The 15,066-nt window shown below is 42.3% G+C and overlaps 1 protein-coding gene across 12 annotated transcripts in view; it reads left to right on the top strand.

Moving 5' to 3' along the window:
• The first annotated feature begins 6,395 nt into the window (after positions 1-6,395).
• The window catches only part of LOC139383886 (E3 ubiquitin-protein ligase HECTD1-like), a 37,438-nt gene continuing 28,767 nt past the window's right edge, over positions 6,396-15,066 (top strand). For all 12 annotated transcript variants that reach the window (XM_071128485.1, XM_071128483.1, XM_071128491.1 and 9 more), the window contains exons 1-6: positions 6,396-6,655; positions 9,022-9,305; positions 9,557-9,791; positions 13,498-13,725; positions 13,964-14,245; positions 14,757-15,027. In XM_071128485.1, the coding sequence (XP_070984586.1) occupies positions 9,166-9,305; positions 9,557-9,791; positions 13,498-13,725; positions 13,964-14,245; positions 14,757-15,027 (1,156 nt within the window). In that variant the 5' untranslated portion in view covers positions 6,396-6,655; positions 9,022-9,165. The remainder of the gene's footprint in view (positions 6,656-9,021; positions 9,306-9,556; positions 9,792-13,497; positions 13,726-13,963; positions 14,246-14,756; positions 15,028-15,066) is intronic.

The raw sequence follows: 15,066 nt of genomic DNA, 5'->3' as shown, positions 1-15,066 counted from the left end.
ACAACACTACAGGTGAAGACACCAGCAGGACATGACTACAGCACTACAGCACTACAGGTGAGGACACTAGCAGGACATGACTACAGCACTACAGGTGAGGACACTAGCAGGACATGACTACAGCACTACAGGTGAGGACACTAGCAGGACATTACTACAGCGCTACAGGTGAGGACACTAGCAGGACATTACTACAGCACTACAGGCTACAGGTCATGTTCTGGGCCTGGTGGGGTTGTCTGTGTCACTGGGTAGATGGTAGATCATGTGGGTCAATGGCAGTTAATGTGGGTAGAGAGTAGTTAATGTCGGTAGATGCTCTGAGTTATTAATCGATGTGTGCCTGTAGTTGGGATGGGATATTGCATTGGTTTAACCATTTTGTGTGTGTTTGTCAGGAGGGACGTTCTGCACAGCAGAGACAATGGAGCAGGCCAAACCCCACTACTGCAGTTTCTGGGCTCCTATCTTCCAGGCCACGACCCTGTGGCTCAACAGCACTGACTTCATCATGGTTCACGACGGCCCTGCCAACCTGTCACGGCCCGTCACCCCCACCTCCATGGGCCAGTCCACCTCCCTGGCCTCCATCAAGTCCCCTGAGGACATCAGCTCCAACCGACTCCACCTCATCCTGGGTGAGAAGAAATGGGCATGCCCACGGCTTCTCTACTAACTGCCTATGTTGTGTATGGTCTTTCTGTTTGGAGTCACACTGACTCAAGGGCAGCTTTCTATGAATATCATCCAATGAGGGAGAGTGTGGAACAGGAAGACCTGCCTGCCTTGTTTGATCGATCAATGAAGAAACAGCAATGATAGGGAGCAACAGTGGATGATGGGGAGCGTTACCATCTTTAGCACATGTATTCTACCACTGCAAGTTAGGACATTGTATTTTGTTGAAACGTGTCACTTTCTCCCAGTGGATGACGGGGCAGCAGAGAAGGACACAGGCGGCCTGATTCGGGGCCCTGGAGCTGTGCCTGTATGTGCTGGTGTGTAAACTTCCCTAGCTCAGCCCCAAGCTGGCCTGTGGGGGCCAGGGAGGACCGGCATGGAGTCTGTGAAAGTGATTGCATACTGGTAGCGGCTGCTCTGGCCATCCTGTCTGACCTCATTGGACAGGAAAAGGCGCAACGCTCGCTCACCATAAAAAAATGTGTATTTTTTATGGTTTAAAATATTTTTAAGTTTAAAAGATTGACATTTTGGCCTTCAATGGCCAATGAGGGTAAGCCAAGCTAGGCCTGCTTTCTATACTATCCTGGACTGTGGTTAATTAATTCCATCTAAACTCAACCAAGTCAGTAAGTAAACAGCACAGAGAGTAGGTCAAGACCATGATTAATCGTGAGATTGATTCAGGGAGAATGATTGATTATTTGATCAGTAATGGTCAATACATGACTCACAAATGGACGAATACTCATTTGCAAATGAATGTGTTAAAGCAATTTAAAAACAACTTTATCTTGTTTTAAAGAATGATCACTCAGATGATAGGCTGATTAAACATTCTCCTCCTCACCTCTCCCTTGTCTTTTCTATTGTGCTGTGGTTAACCTGTGGTTAATAGTTAAACCCTCTCTCTTCTCCCCTCAGAGGTAGTGTATCCATCCTGCCTACAGTTGATGGGGGTGCTGAGCGAGTTAGTCCAGCAGCCCTGTGGTGTTGGGGCTCTGGGGCCAGGTAGTGCCTCCTCCCCTATGAGTCGCTCAGAGAAGAGCTGCGGGGCCTGGGCCCACATGCTGCACTGTGCCCTCAACCACCCTGCTGGACTTCTGGGACTCGGGTACGGAGTCAGGGACGAAGCGGAATGGGACTGCATGTCACATAGAAAACAGAATCATGCACACACACACAACCAATCACCCCCCGCCCTCCCCTCCACATACACACGCAGTCAGTTATGACATGGGAGGCCACATCACAAGGAGAACTTGATCACACAAACCAGCCTACATCAAATGGCATGGCCTTTAGTTTGAAAGTCTATACATGCACAATCCCATTTTAAGTTCCTTAATTACCTTCCAAGTTTGGTCTTGGGTTTTACAAGTCAAAATACGGTTCAGAATGCACAATTCCATTATAAATTGTATTAAGTTCAGTCAGATTCTAACTGGATGAATTATTATCTTTGTGTCCCTGTCTCTGTTAACAGATGAGCTGAGATCAGTCTGTTGACAGCTCTCACCATCTTCCTGCTGTCTGCCAGTTCTGAGGTCACCACAGCCCAGCTGCAGACATGCTGCATAGACACGTTTCAAGACATCCTGGATTCTAAAGACCCTGTAGAAACTCAGCACTAAATAGTTCAGCAGTAATACAAAACGAAAGCACAAGACAGGCTTTTTAGGACTCCTTGGTGACTCACTGTCTTATGATGACTATAAAAGTATTTTAAGAGTCAACTTTTCTACTATTCTAAGTTCCTCAGTATTACATTCTCTTCAAGCGTTCAATGCAAAGAGGTTCTCCCCACTGATTCTCATATGTAAAGCATATGTAAAGGCGTTATTCACAATTGACTCTATACCAGCTCTCTACTCTTCCTCAGGTGTTCAGCAGGAGTTACCAGCTGCTGATGTCAGTGTACCAGAGCCAGACGGGGGTGGTGCCCTTCATCCAGGCCCTGGAGGACTGTGTTGTGGGACACCTCCAGGGGGTGGAGAGGAGGAGGCCCCAGGGCCCCAAGGTGCTCCAGGCCATCCAGAATGGAGTCAGGACCCTGGAGGCTCTGGTATTTGCTGCAGACGAGACACACAGTGAGTAGGCTAAGTTACCTCAGACTCCCGAATACTGTGGTCATTAGTGGTCAATATTATTTGTCAGCTTTTCTAGATGCTGAAGTGGAAAACAATAATATGTTCCCAGGTTGGATAATGGGTGTCAAATATGGATTGGTTGATATTTTTCTTTCCTTTCCAATTGTTCTGTCTTTCTGTCCCATGATGCATAGTCTTATTTTGGTTGTGTTTTGATCTTTGACCTCCAGTTTCCTAGTTGGTGGCCATTCTCCTTCCCAGCCTAAGTTCTTGTCTTTTGGATGAGAACGCCCTGTCCTCTGCCCCTGCATGGGTCGGGCCTGCAGGACCTAATGCGCATCGGCCCCCAGCACTCGTCCGTCTTCAAAGCCCTGATGGCCTCCTCATCCTACATGAAGGCCAGGCTGGAGGCTGCTGTCAAGGGCAGCCAAGATAGTGTCAATACCAAGGCCACACAGCCCCAAGTACCCAGCAAGACCTCACCCAGCATTCAATTCAAGACCAATTTCCTGTGAGCCTATATTTACCGAAATTAATGCTTAATTATCATGAGCAGACAAGAAACACCCACATGTTGTCATTATTAGTGCGTACTGTCAATTTATCTTAGTAGGATTATTTTTATTTATTTGTACTTTTTACCCCTTTTTTGTGATATCCGAATGGTAGTTACAGTCTGGTCCCATCGCTGCAACTGCCGTATGGACTCGGGAGAGGCAAATGTTGAGAGTCATACGTCCTCCAAAACACAACCCTGCCAAGCCACACTGCTTCTTGACACACTGCTCGCTTAACCCGGAAGCCAGCTGCACCAATGTGTTGGAAGAAACACCGTCCAGCTGACGACCAAAGTCAGCTTTCATGCGACCGGCCTGCCACAAGGAGTCACTAGACCATGATGGGACAAGGCCATCCAAACCCTCTCCTAACCCAGACGACGCTGGGCCAATTGTATGGGTCTCCCATTCGCGGCCGGCTCCGACACAGCCGGGTCTGTATTGACGCCTCATCACTGCAATGCAGTGCCTTAGACCGTTGCACCACTCGGGAGGCCATAGTAGGATTCTTAGCGCATTAATATTTTTAATAGTCACTAAAGCCAGACACAGATCAAGGACAGTGCCGTAAAAATAATTGTATGACTTTGTATAGTTTAATTTCATGGTAGAATAGGTGTTCATCTTAACTGTTTAACCTCTATGAGGGAATGACAACAGAGTAAAGACAATGTCATCATCAGACACAAATCCCTAACCAGGGAGCTCAAATGCTGCTGCTAGGTTGATACAGGGAAAGGTCTGTGGTTAGTCATATCCTATGTGGGGAGGATTCATTAGTGCAAAGTGTAGCAAAACATTTTGGACTGTAGCAAAACGGAAAAGGAAAACAAGTATTTCTTATGGACAAATTCAGGTAGGTCCCTCTCTGTTTCGGCCTGTTTGCTTCCTAGTGAATACACACACCCCTGTTCAATCAGTGAGGGAAACATTAGTTCACCTCTAACCACAGCAGTTTCATTCACATCTAAACTTTGCTTGGCATCCATGATTGGATGTCTACAGTATTTGTTTTGTCATATCATTTGAATGGCTGTCATCATATTATGTAGAGAGGCAGTCTATACATATATTATACAGACATTTTCAAAGCTGAAAGAGATACATACATACACACTACTGTCATAATTGGAGATTGTTGAAGAAAAATACATATCTGTGTTAAATTCATTCTCCAACACAACTTAGGTTTGAATTGCCATAGCAATACAGGTCAATCAATGTAACCTACCATGTACTCACATGTTTTTTTTAGATGTTTAAGACTAATTGAACTGTACATAGCAGTGTGTCCACAGAACAATAGAACCACTGCACTGATGTTCTTGAAATGGCATTGCACTTATCATACAGTTTAATGTTGTAACTACATGTCCAGCCAGCAATCAAAACTTTGCTATTAAGTTAACATTATAATGGTCATAATCTTAGCACTGTATTATGGTCACTGACTACATTAAAAGGGCTGCATTGAGATCCACATAGCCAGCAGTCAGTTAGCAGCGTCATTTTATCGCTACTTTTTTATTTTGTATTTTACCCCTTTTTCGTGGTATCCAATTGTTTTTAGTAGCTACTATCTTGTCTCATCGCTACAACTCCCGTACAGGCTCGGGAGAGACGAAGGTTGAAAGTCATGCGTCCTCCGATACACAACCCAACCAAGCCGCACTGCTTCTTAACACAGCGCGCATCCAACCCAGCCGCACCATTGTGTCGGAGGAAACACCGTGCACCTGGCAACCTTGGTTAGCGCGCACTGCGCCCTGCCTGCCACAGGAATCGCTGGTGCGCGATGAGACAAGGACACCCCTACCGGCCAAGCCTTCCCTAACCCGGACGACGCTAGGGCAATTGTGCGTCACCCCACGGACCTCCCGGTCGCGGCCGGTTACGACAGAGCCTGGGCGCGAACCCACGTCGCGGCCGGTTACGACAGAGCCTGGGCGCGAAGCCAGAGTCTCTGATGGCACATAATCTTAGCACTGTATTATGGTCACTGACTACATTAAAAGGGCTGCATTGAGATCCACATAGCCAGCAGTCAGTTAGCAGCGTCACTTTATCGTTACTAGCATAATCCTCTCAGTGTTCATGTTAAATTACCCTACATAAATATCCTGGGTTGCTGAGTGTGATAGAATGTATGTCAAAATAAATTCTGCTCCAAAGATACACTCATCAGAATAGTGGTTTATGAAATGGATGCATGCATCGAATTTCAATCTAATGCAATTAAAATTGAATTGACAGTATAATATTGGATCAGTCAATCGTGGGAAGGTGGTTCAGAAAGTTAACACAACAAATTAAAAAATGTATGCAACATTTTTTTATCTGGTATGGAGGACATTATCCTGCTTTCAGCTTGGTTTTTGCTCGGGCTGTTTAGCACTGTCATACTGATTTTGTGCCTGTGAGGATACTGTAAAATGTTAGCCTGGCCATTTATTTTGTAAACTGTACAAATAGAAATATTGGGTACAATTAACACATTATTTTTCTAATGGCAGTGGGTGAATAAAACCAAAATGTGTTGTATTCATTGCTTCATTTGTCGTTGTCTATAACATATGTAAGGGTATGATAGCATTCTGTATGCATGTATTCTGCATTTTGCATTTTCTGTCTGACTGACTGCAATATTCATGAATGATACCAATTGAGTATGTACAGTACCAGTCAAAAGTTTGGACACACCTACTCATTCCAGGGTTGTTCTTTAGTTTTACTATTTTCTACATTGTAGAATAATAGTGAATACATAAAAACAATGAAATAACACATATGGAATCATGTAGTAAGCAAAAAAGTGTTAAACAAACCAAAATACATTTTAGATTCTTCAAAGTAGCCACCCTTTGCCTTGATGACAAAGGTTACTACATGATTCCATATGTGTTATTTAATCGTTTTGATGTCTTCACTATTATTCTACATGAGTAGGCGTGTCCAAACTTTTGACTGGAACTGTACGCCCATCCTTTACACAAATAAAATAATTCTTGAAATGGGGTCTCTGTGCTTTTCCACGTATTGTAGCTAGCGCCCCCTGGCATACAGCCGCAATGCTGTCAGCCCGTGAATAGAGAATACAGTAGGACGCTGCGTAGCCTCGTGATGCATACGACGGAGAGCCAACTCCGTTACCTCGACCGCTCTCCATTTCGCCTGAATTTATATATTGCATTACTGTCCACTTTGACCTTTATGGCTCGGTAAAAATAACTGGGAATTAAGTATTTTATTCCCCTTAGGTTGGATTGTACCTTAACGCACTATTGTATTTAATCGACTGTCATTTTATTTTTTGTCATCTGAAAGACGGTGAGTGTGTATCTACTATGTTTGTGTTGTAAACCGAGCAACCTAGTTTTTCCTACGTGTTATGACTGACAGAAGTGTTGCGGCCTTGGGCTCTCTTGGAACTGAATCATCGCGGATTATGTGTTGATGGTCAGGCCATGCATTGTAACATTGTATTACGACCATGTTTTGAACTCTTCTGTATTATTCAAACCTCAGAATATACATGTTAGTAATTATTGTAGCAGTTTCATTGTTTGATTTTAGGCGACTAACTACTGTTAATCTGACTCGGTAGGATGAGCTAGGTACGCTAACGTTAATTTAGCTGTCTAGTGATGTACAGACACCAAAATAACACGCAAATGTTGGCGTCCTCCTATACAGTCTGCTGTGTTTGATATATTATGTCGTTGAGCATGAAGTAGTAGTTATTGAATTCATTGTAATTGACTTGTATTAGCTAACAATTACCGGTTAAATGCTAACGTTCGTTTAGCTAAATATAGCTAACGTTAACGTTAGTCATCTAACAGTAAGCTAACTACAGCAGGTAATACGTTTTTTTGTTTTCGTGGACTGATGGCTAACGTTATGTTGATAGAACTGGGCTAGTTAGCCAGTACCTAGCAAAGTGTAGCCAAGCCTTATAGCAAACGTTAGGTTGTTTACGCTAGCTAGCTATGCAGTATAACTTGTTTTGTAAAATTGTTATGCTGCCACTTAACGTTAACTAGCAGTTCTTTCACAACTGTAATGTCAGTAAATTACGTTTGCTAAACTTCTCCGCAGTAAAAGCGAACCAAGTCATGATGGAATTAACTAGCTACTGTAGCTAGTTAATTAGGTCTATATAAAGACCTGTTTATGTTTGCTGTACGTTCTGGTGTTACTAATAATAATGGATTTGTGACATTAGCTAGCTACTTGAATAATGATGATGTCAAAAGTAAGGAGATAGGCTGTCTGCACATTATTAGTGTGTCCATTGTCAGACTGTAGATGTAAGATAGATAAACGTTACCTAGTACTGGGCTATCCTTTCTGGATATTCAGTTGGTGGCTCAAAAGAAATGGAACAATGGCCTAATTCCTACACAAGTACTAGAAACGTCTGGGAGACAATTCGGTGGGAGTCAGTAGTTGCCAGTTATAGAAACCGCAAATGTTCTATGGTAATTTGTGATGAATCTGTTGATAAGAGGATCTACCCCAAGTATCTTATCCTATAGCCATCCAGGCTCTAACAAATTGACACTGTTTTACTGTTTCAAGTCCTAATGAACATAGTCCAACCCCCAACCGAAAATAGTTGAACTCAGTATTGTGTGGAGATGATACCTCCAGTCTGCAGCTTGACTCCTGACCCACACTAAATCCTGGCAGCACTTCACCCCTGTCGACTCCAATAGCTCCCTGTCTCCCAATGCATTGATGATAAGATCCTCATTCTGACCTACAAAGCCCTCGCCATCTTGCCTTGCTCCTAGGCACTGAAACTCCCTCCCTCCAGCCATTTGTAACTCTTGAGGCCATCATTCTCTTTCATTCCCTCCTAAAGCGCCCCCACCCACATACAAGCAAAGAAATACACTACAAACCCCAATCCCGCCCCTAATCCGGGTTCGAATCCCAATCCCGCCCTTACCCTAATCCGGGTTCGTATCCCAAACCCGCCCCTTACCCTAAACCGGGTTCGTATCCCACCCCTTACCCTAAACCGGGTTCGTATCCCAATCCCGCCCCTTACTCTATACCGGGTTCGTATCCCAATCCCGCACCTTATCCTAAACTGGGTTCGTATCCCGCCTCTTACCCTAAACAGGGTTCGTATCCCAACCCAAATCCCGCCGCTTACCCTAAACCGGGTTTGTATCTCAACCCAAATCCCGCCCCTTACCCTAAACCAGGTTCGTATCCCGACCCCCTCCTTACCCTAGACCGGGTTCGTATCCCAACCCAACCCTCCCCTCTCCATAAACTGATACATCACTCTTTCCCATCTTTGAGCCAACCCCTCTTTTTATTAATGTTTTTGTTTAGTCTGATGTTTATTTTGACTCCTGTTTTATTTTTTTAATTCTTGATTTCTATGTTGTAAAGTGACTTTGGGTTCTTGAAGTCCCATTTTTTAAAATTATTGTTACATACAGTACCCAGAGAAGTGAGGCCCAAAACCTGTTATTTTCCTGAGAGGAAAAGTTACTGTTGCTTAGTTATTTATAGCAATTACCATGTTTCAGATGTCACAAGAACTAGCTACAAACCTTTGTTGCTCGGATTTGCCCAACGTAATCCCTTTGGCAACTGCAAATTGAGCCAGTCATGATTAAATTAAATGCCAGCTTTCTCTCTTTCTCTCCCCCCCATCTACCTCTCCACCCCAGGTGAAGGAAGACTACATGACACACAGGAGGGAGCAGTGATTGGACCTGTCCGTGTTTTCTCCATCCGACGGATGAGTCCCCAGCTCAGCCCACAGCAGTGATTGGGCTAGGTGCCAGATAGGGAGCTGTAGCAGGGGGGTAATCATGGCGGACGTGGACCCAGACACCTTGCTGGAGTGGCTCCAGATGGGCCAGGGAGATGAGAGGGACATGCAGCTGATCGCCCTGGAGCAGCTCTGCATGTTATTGCTCATGTCTGACAACGTGGACCGCTGCTTCGAGACGTGAGTCACCAACACACACTGTCAACTGTCTATCTCACAAACATCTCAAGCATTAGTCATACTGTTGAGAGGACAATGTCGCGCTTATACAAACTGCCTATAATGACGGCACAAGCCTTTTTATTTGGTTACTGTTGAGTCGTTCGTGGATGCTTATGTTTATATAGCTAGTCCTCTCTTGCAAAATAGATTTTCTCATTGAGAATAACCTATATAAATAAAGGTTATATATGCCCTCCTCTGTCCCCCAGGTGTCCCCCACGCACCTTCCTCCCCGCCCTGTGTAAGATCTTCTTGGACGAAAGCGCCCCGGACAACGTGCTGGAGGTGACGGCCCGTGCCATCACATACTACCTGGACGTGTCGGCTGAGTGCACCCGCAGGATTGTGGGCGTGGACGGGGCCATCAAGGCTCTGTGTAACCGCCTGGTGGTGGTGGAGCTCAACAACAGGACCAGCAGAGACCTGGCCGAGCAGTGTGTTAAGGTACGCTTTTATTTAGAATTTGGGCTTGAAGCATTATTCTATTAAACACTGTGGGAGCATTACACCGCTGTGGAGAAGTCGTTTTTGTTCTACTTTATAAAAACAATTCCCTTGCTTTTTTATTTTTATGTGATCAACTGTTTGCTTCAGGGCATAAAATGAACACCTGCCAAATGCGGGTCGATTTAGGTATTGGTGGGTAAGAATTAGAGGTCGACCGATTATGATTTTGCAACGCCAATACCGATTTTATATATATATATATATTTATATATTATATAATTTATATAATATATATATTATATATATATATATTATATATATTATATATTATATATAATATATATATATATATATATATTATATAATATATTTAATATATATATTATATAATATATTATATATATGTATATTATATTATATATATTATATATATATATTATATATATATATATAATATATATATTATATATATATATATAATATACATATATATAATATAATATACATATATATAATATATATATTATATATATATATATTATATAATATATATATTATATATATATAATATATATAATATATATATATAATATATATATATATATATTTGTAATAATGACAATTACAACAATACTGAATGAACAATGAACCCTTTCATTTTAACTTAATATAATACATCAATAAAAATTAATTTAGTCTCAAATAAATAATGAAACATGTTCAATTTGGTTTAAATAATGCAAAAACAAAGTGTTGGAGAAGAAAGTAAAAGTGCAATATGTTCCATGTAAAAAAAGCTAACGTTTAAGTTCCTTGCTCAGAACATGAGAACATATGAAAGCTGGTGGTTCCTTTTAACATGAGTCTTCAATATTCCCAGGTAAGAAGTTTTAGGTTGTAGTTATTATAGGACTATTTCTCTCTATTTGTATTTCATATACCTTTGACTATTGTATGTTCTTATAGGCACTATAGTATTGCCAGCCTAATCTCGGGAGTTGATAGGCTTGAAATCATAAACAGCGCAATGCTTAAAGCACAGAGAAGAACTGCTGGCCAACACCGTAAAGTGCAGTTTGAATTAATGCTTACGAGCCTGCTGCTGCCTACCACCGCTCAGTCAGTGCTCTATCAAATCATAGACTTAATTATAATATAATAACACACAGAAATACGAGCCTTAGGTCATTAATATGGTAAAATCCAGAAACTATAATTTAGAAAACAAAACATTTATTCTTTCAGTGAAATACGAAACCGTTCCGTATTTTATCTAACGGGTGGCATCCCTAAGTCTAAATATTCCTGTTACATTGCACAACCTTCAATGTTATGTCATAATTTTGTAAAATTCTGGCAAATTAGTTCGCAACAAGCCAGGCGGCCCAAACTGTTGCATATACCCTGACTCTGCGTGCTATTGCCTGCTAACCTGGATTTCTTTTAACTATATATGCAGGTTTAAAAATATATACTTCTGTGTATTGATTTTAAGAAAGGCATTGATGTTTATGGTTAGGTACATTTCGTGCAACGATTGTGCTTTTTTCGCAAATGCGCTTGTTGGCTGTCTTTGTTAGGATTAAATAGCCTTCATACAGTTCGCAACGATCCAGGCGGCCCAAACTGCTGCATATACCCTGACTCTGTTGCACAGAACGCAAGAGAAGTGACACAATTTCCCTAGTTAAAATAAATTAATGTTAGCAGGCAATATTAACTAAATATGCAGGTTTAAAAATATGTACTTGTGAATTGATTTTAAGAAAGGCATTGATGTTTATGGTTAGGTACACATTGGTGCAACGACAGTGCTTTTTTTCGTGAATGCGCGTGTTAAATCATCACCCGTTTGGCAAAGTAGGCTGTGGTTCAATGATAAATTAACAGGCACCGCATTGATTATATGCAATGCAGGACAAGCTAGATAAACTAGTAATATCATCAACCATGTGTGGTTAACTAGTGATTAACTAGTGATTTAAAAAAAAAATAAGATATGTTTAATGCTAGCTAGCACCTTACCTTGACTCCTGGCTGCACTCGCATAACAGGTAGCCAGCCTGCCACGCAGTCTACTTGTGGAGTGCAATGTAATCGGCCATGATCGGTGTCCAAAAATGCTGATTATCGATTTTGAAAACTTGAAATCGGCCCTAATTAATCGTCCATTCCCATTAATCAGTCGACCTCTAGTAAGAATGTCTACCTCACCAGTCACGTTGGCGGGAGGTCAATTTTCAGGGCTCTACATTGCGAGCATTACATTTGCATTTGTGAATAAAAAATGGTCAAAAGTCAAGTATGAGCATATGTGCGATTTCTAGCATAAAAATGCTGAAGTAGCTGTTTTCACAGTATTTCTGCTGTTTTGTTTCATAGCCGCTAATCACACCAAGAAATACGAATACTACATCCCACCTCGCGCAGCAACAGTTTTGCACACTGTGAGTGAAGTGCTGATAGATTATTTTTTTGGAGGCACAGTCATCAATGTTGGTCTAATTTACTCATGACCCACAATTCAATGCAAACTGTAGTCGCGTGTCAAACTCCGGTGGCACGGTGTCATTTAATCAACGTGGCTGTATTTTTGGAATGTGAGAAACTTATGATGCTGTCTTGCAAAAAAAATATGTATAGATGATATTGATTTTAGTGTTGGCATATTGGCTTAGTCTCATAGTGAGGAGCCTATAAAACGTTGTTAGCTTTAGAAACAGATTTTTGGGGATTCTGAAATTTATTGGAATAAATGACCAAACTATAAAACTAACTAGCCAGCTATAAGTAACTAGCTAGCTAGCAACCTGACAGGAGTGCTAACTAGCTACGTTAGCTTGCTAGGCACAATAATAGCTTTAGATTGGTTGTTTTTTAAGCTCAATTTCAAGATTTCCACCAAGGACGTTATCTCTCCGATCATCACTCTCCCTCGCTTGGGCAAGGGACATTTAAGGTACACTCTGATGTGACGATGTAATACGTCATTCAAGGGCTGAGGGTTTAGGGCCAAGGGCTGTCGACTTTTAATTTGGACTGCAGCCACTGTCTACTACTAGTCACATCCCAAATCTCACACACATACAGACACACGTGACATGACTCCAGTGGCCCCGTTAATCTCACACCCTTAAAGGGGAAGCTGAACATTTTGTCTAATCTGATATTTTGGTTAAAAGAAAATATGACATTTAAATTTAGCACATTACTTATTAATACATGTATTGTTTTAGAAACATTACAAAACATGGTCATCAGTTGTTTAATTTTTTTTAAATTATGACAAAAAAATATTTTGGCTGGTAGATTTCTTTTCATCTACTTGCCACAGTTGCTGGTGGAAGAAAAAATAACATGTTACGCCCTGCAAGAAAACATTATCTTTCTTTACCTGGGACCTTTTATTCAAATCACAAGATGCGTATGAGGAGTTTATTCAAATTAGCTCTTGAATATGTAGGTCATGTTTCACAACATATATATATATATATATATATATATATATATATATATATATATATATCTGGTTTAGGAAGGGTTTATGTATGTGGTAGAATATTACAGAACATGCTCATACTCAAAAATAGTCAGGTGCAGAGTCCTCGTTGTGAAATCCATAGTAAAAAAGATGGGCTGCGCATCATAAATAATCATTTATGAATATATTCTTCTGCTGACTATTTGTGGTGTCATTTGTCAGGTGCTGGAGCTGATCTGTACCAGGGAGTCTGGTGCAGTGTTTGAGGCTGGGGGTCTGAACTGTGTGCTTAGCTTCATCCGGGACAGCGGTCATCTGGTCCATAAGGACACCCTGCACTCTGCCATGTCTGTGGTGTCTCGCCTGTGCAGCAAGATGGAGCCCCAGGACTCCTCTCTGGAGACCTGCGTGGAGTCCCTCTCCAGTCTGCTCAAACACGAAGACCACCAGGTGAATGGCACACCCACTCAGGGGTCATCGGTTGGGGGGGGTGGTCATCCATGCACATTGGTGGTGGATGAATGAGTTTTCCCCATTTCTATATTAAGTGCTTTGAACTACTGGAAAAGTGGTATATAAATCCAATCAGTTATATAAATTGAATCAATTATCACTGGAAAGAAGCTTGAAGGTCTAGTTGCAAATGATTGCATTGTTATTGATGAAAATGCAACCCATTGATTGACAGGTGTCTGACGGTGCTCTGCGCTGCTTTGCCTCCCTGGCGGACCGGTTCACCCGTCGAGGGGTGGACCCCGCGCCACTGGCCAAGCACGGTCTGACAGAGGAGCTGCTGTCCCGGATGGCGGCTGCAGGGGGCACGGTCTCCGGCCCCTCCTCCACCTGTAAGCCAGGCCGGACCTCCACTGGGGCCCAACCCACCGCCGCCGACTCCAAACTCTCCAACCAGGTGTCCACCATCGTTAGCCTGCTGTCCACGCTGTGCAGAGGCTCTCCCCTCGTCACTCATGTAAGGACATTTTACATTTAGTATTGTTAAAAAAACATTTACAAATCAAATTGCCCATTGTTGGTACAAAATACTTTTCTCAATGTGATTCTTTAAGGACCAGCTCATATCTCAGAGACTACTGAGAAGAGTTTTATTAGATGGCTTTTATTTTAAGTCCTTAGCCTTGTCAAATTATTGCAGTTTGATTTGTGGTAGCTGTATTTGGTGTTATGAGCACTCTGGGACACATTTCTGTATTAGTAAGAATTCATGATGTATTTCATAGCAATTTTATTGGCACAAATTTTAATATATGACCTGCAATATCTTGAAAGCTAACCGTAATAAAAATAACATAAAACGTTGAAAGGATCTAATTTCAGAATATATTAGTGAAGAGAACTGTATTGTAATGAGAGCTATTCTGAAGTGACACTGTGACTAGTATAAGAGAATAATGGGATAATAATAGAAGTGGTGTTTTTGTTTTGTCTCTGTGTGTGTGTGTTTCCTGTGTGTGTGTGTATAGGATCTGTTACGCTCTGCTCTGCCTGACTCCATGGAGAGTGCCATGCAGGGGGACGAGCGCTGTGTTCTGGACACCATGCGTCTGGTGGACCTGCTGCTGGTGCTGCTGTTCGAGGGCCGCAAGGCTCTGCCCAAATCCACCGCTGGCTCAACAGGGCGCATCCCGGGCCTGCGACGGCTGGACAGCTCCGGGGAGCGTTCCCACCGACAGCTCATCGACTGTATCCGCAGCAAAGACACAGACGCTCTCATTGATGCCATCGACACCGGAGGTGGGTGGGTGGATAGTATTGGCTCAAAAGTAATGCACT

This window comes from Oncorhynchus clarkii, chromosome 25 (genome assembly GCF_045791955.1).
Source record: "Oncorhynchus clarkii lewisi isolate Uvic-CL-2024 chromosome 25, UVic_Ocla_1.0, whole genome shotgun sequence".
Lineage (NCBI taxonomy): Eukaryota > Metazoa > Chordata > Actinopteri > Salmoniformes > Salmonidae > Oncorhynchus > Oncorhynchus clarkii.
This window is presented reverse-complemented; position numbering and strand designations above follow the sequence as displayed.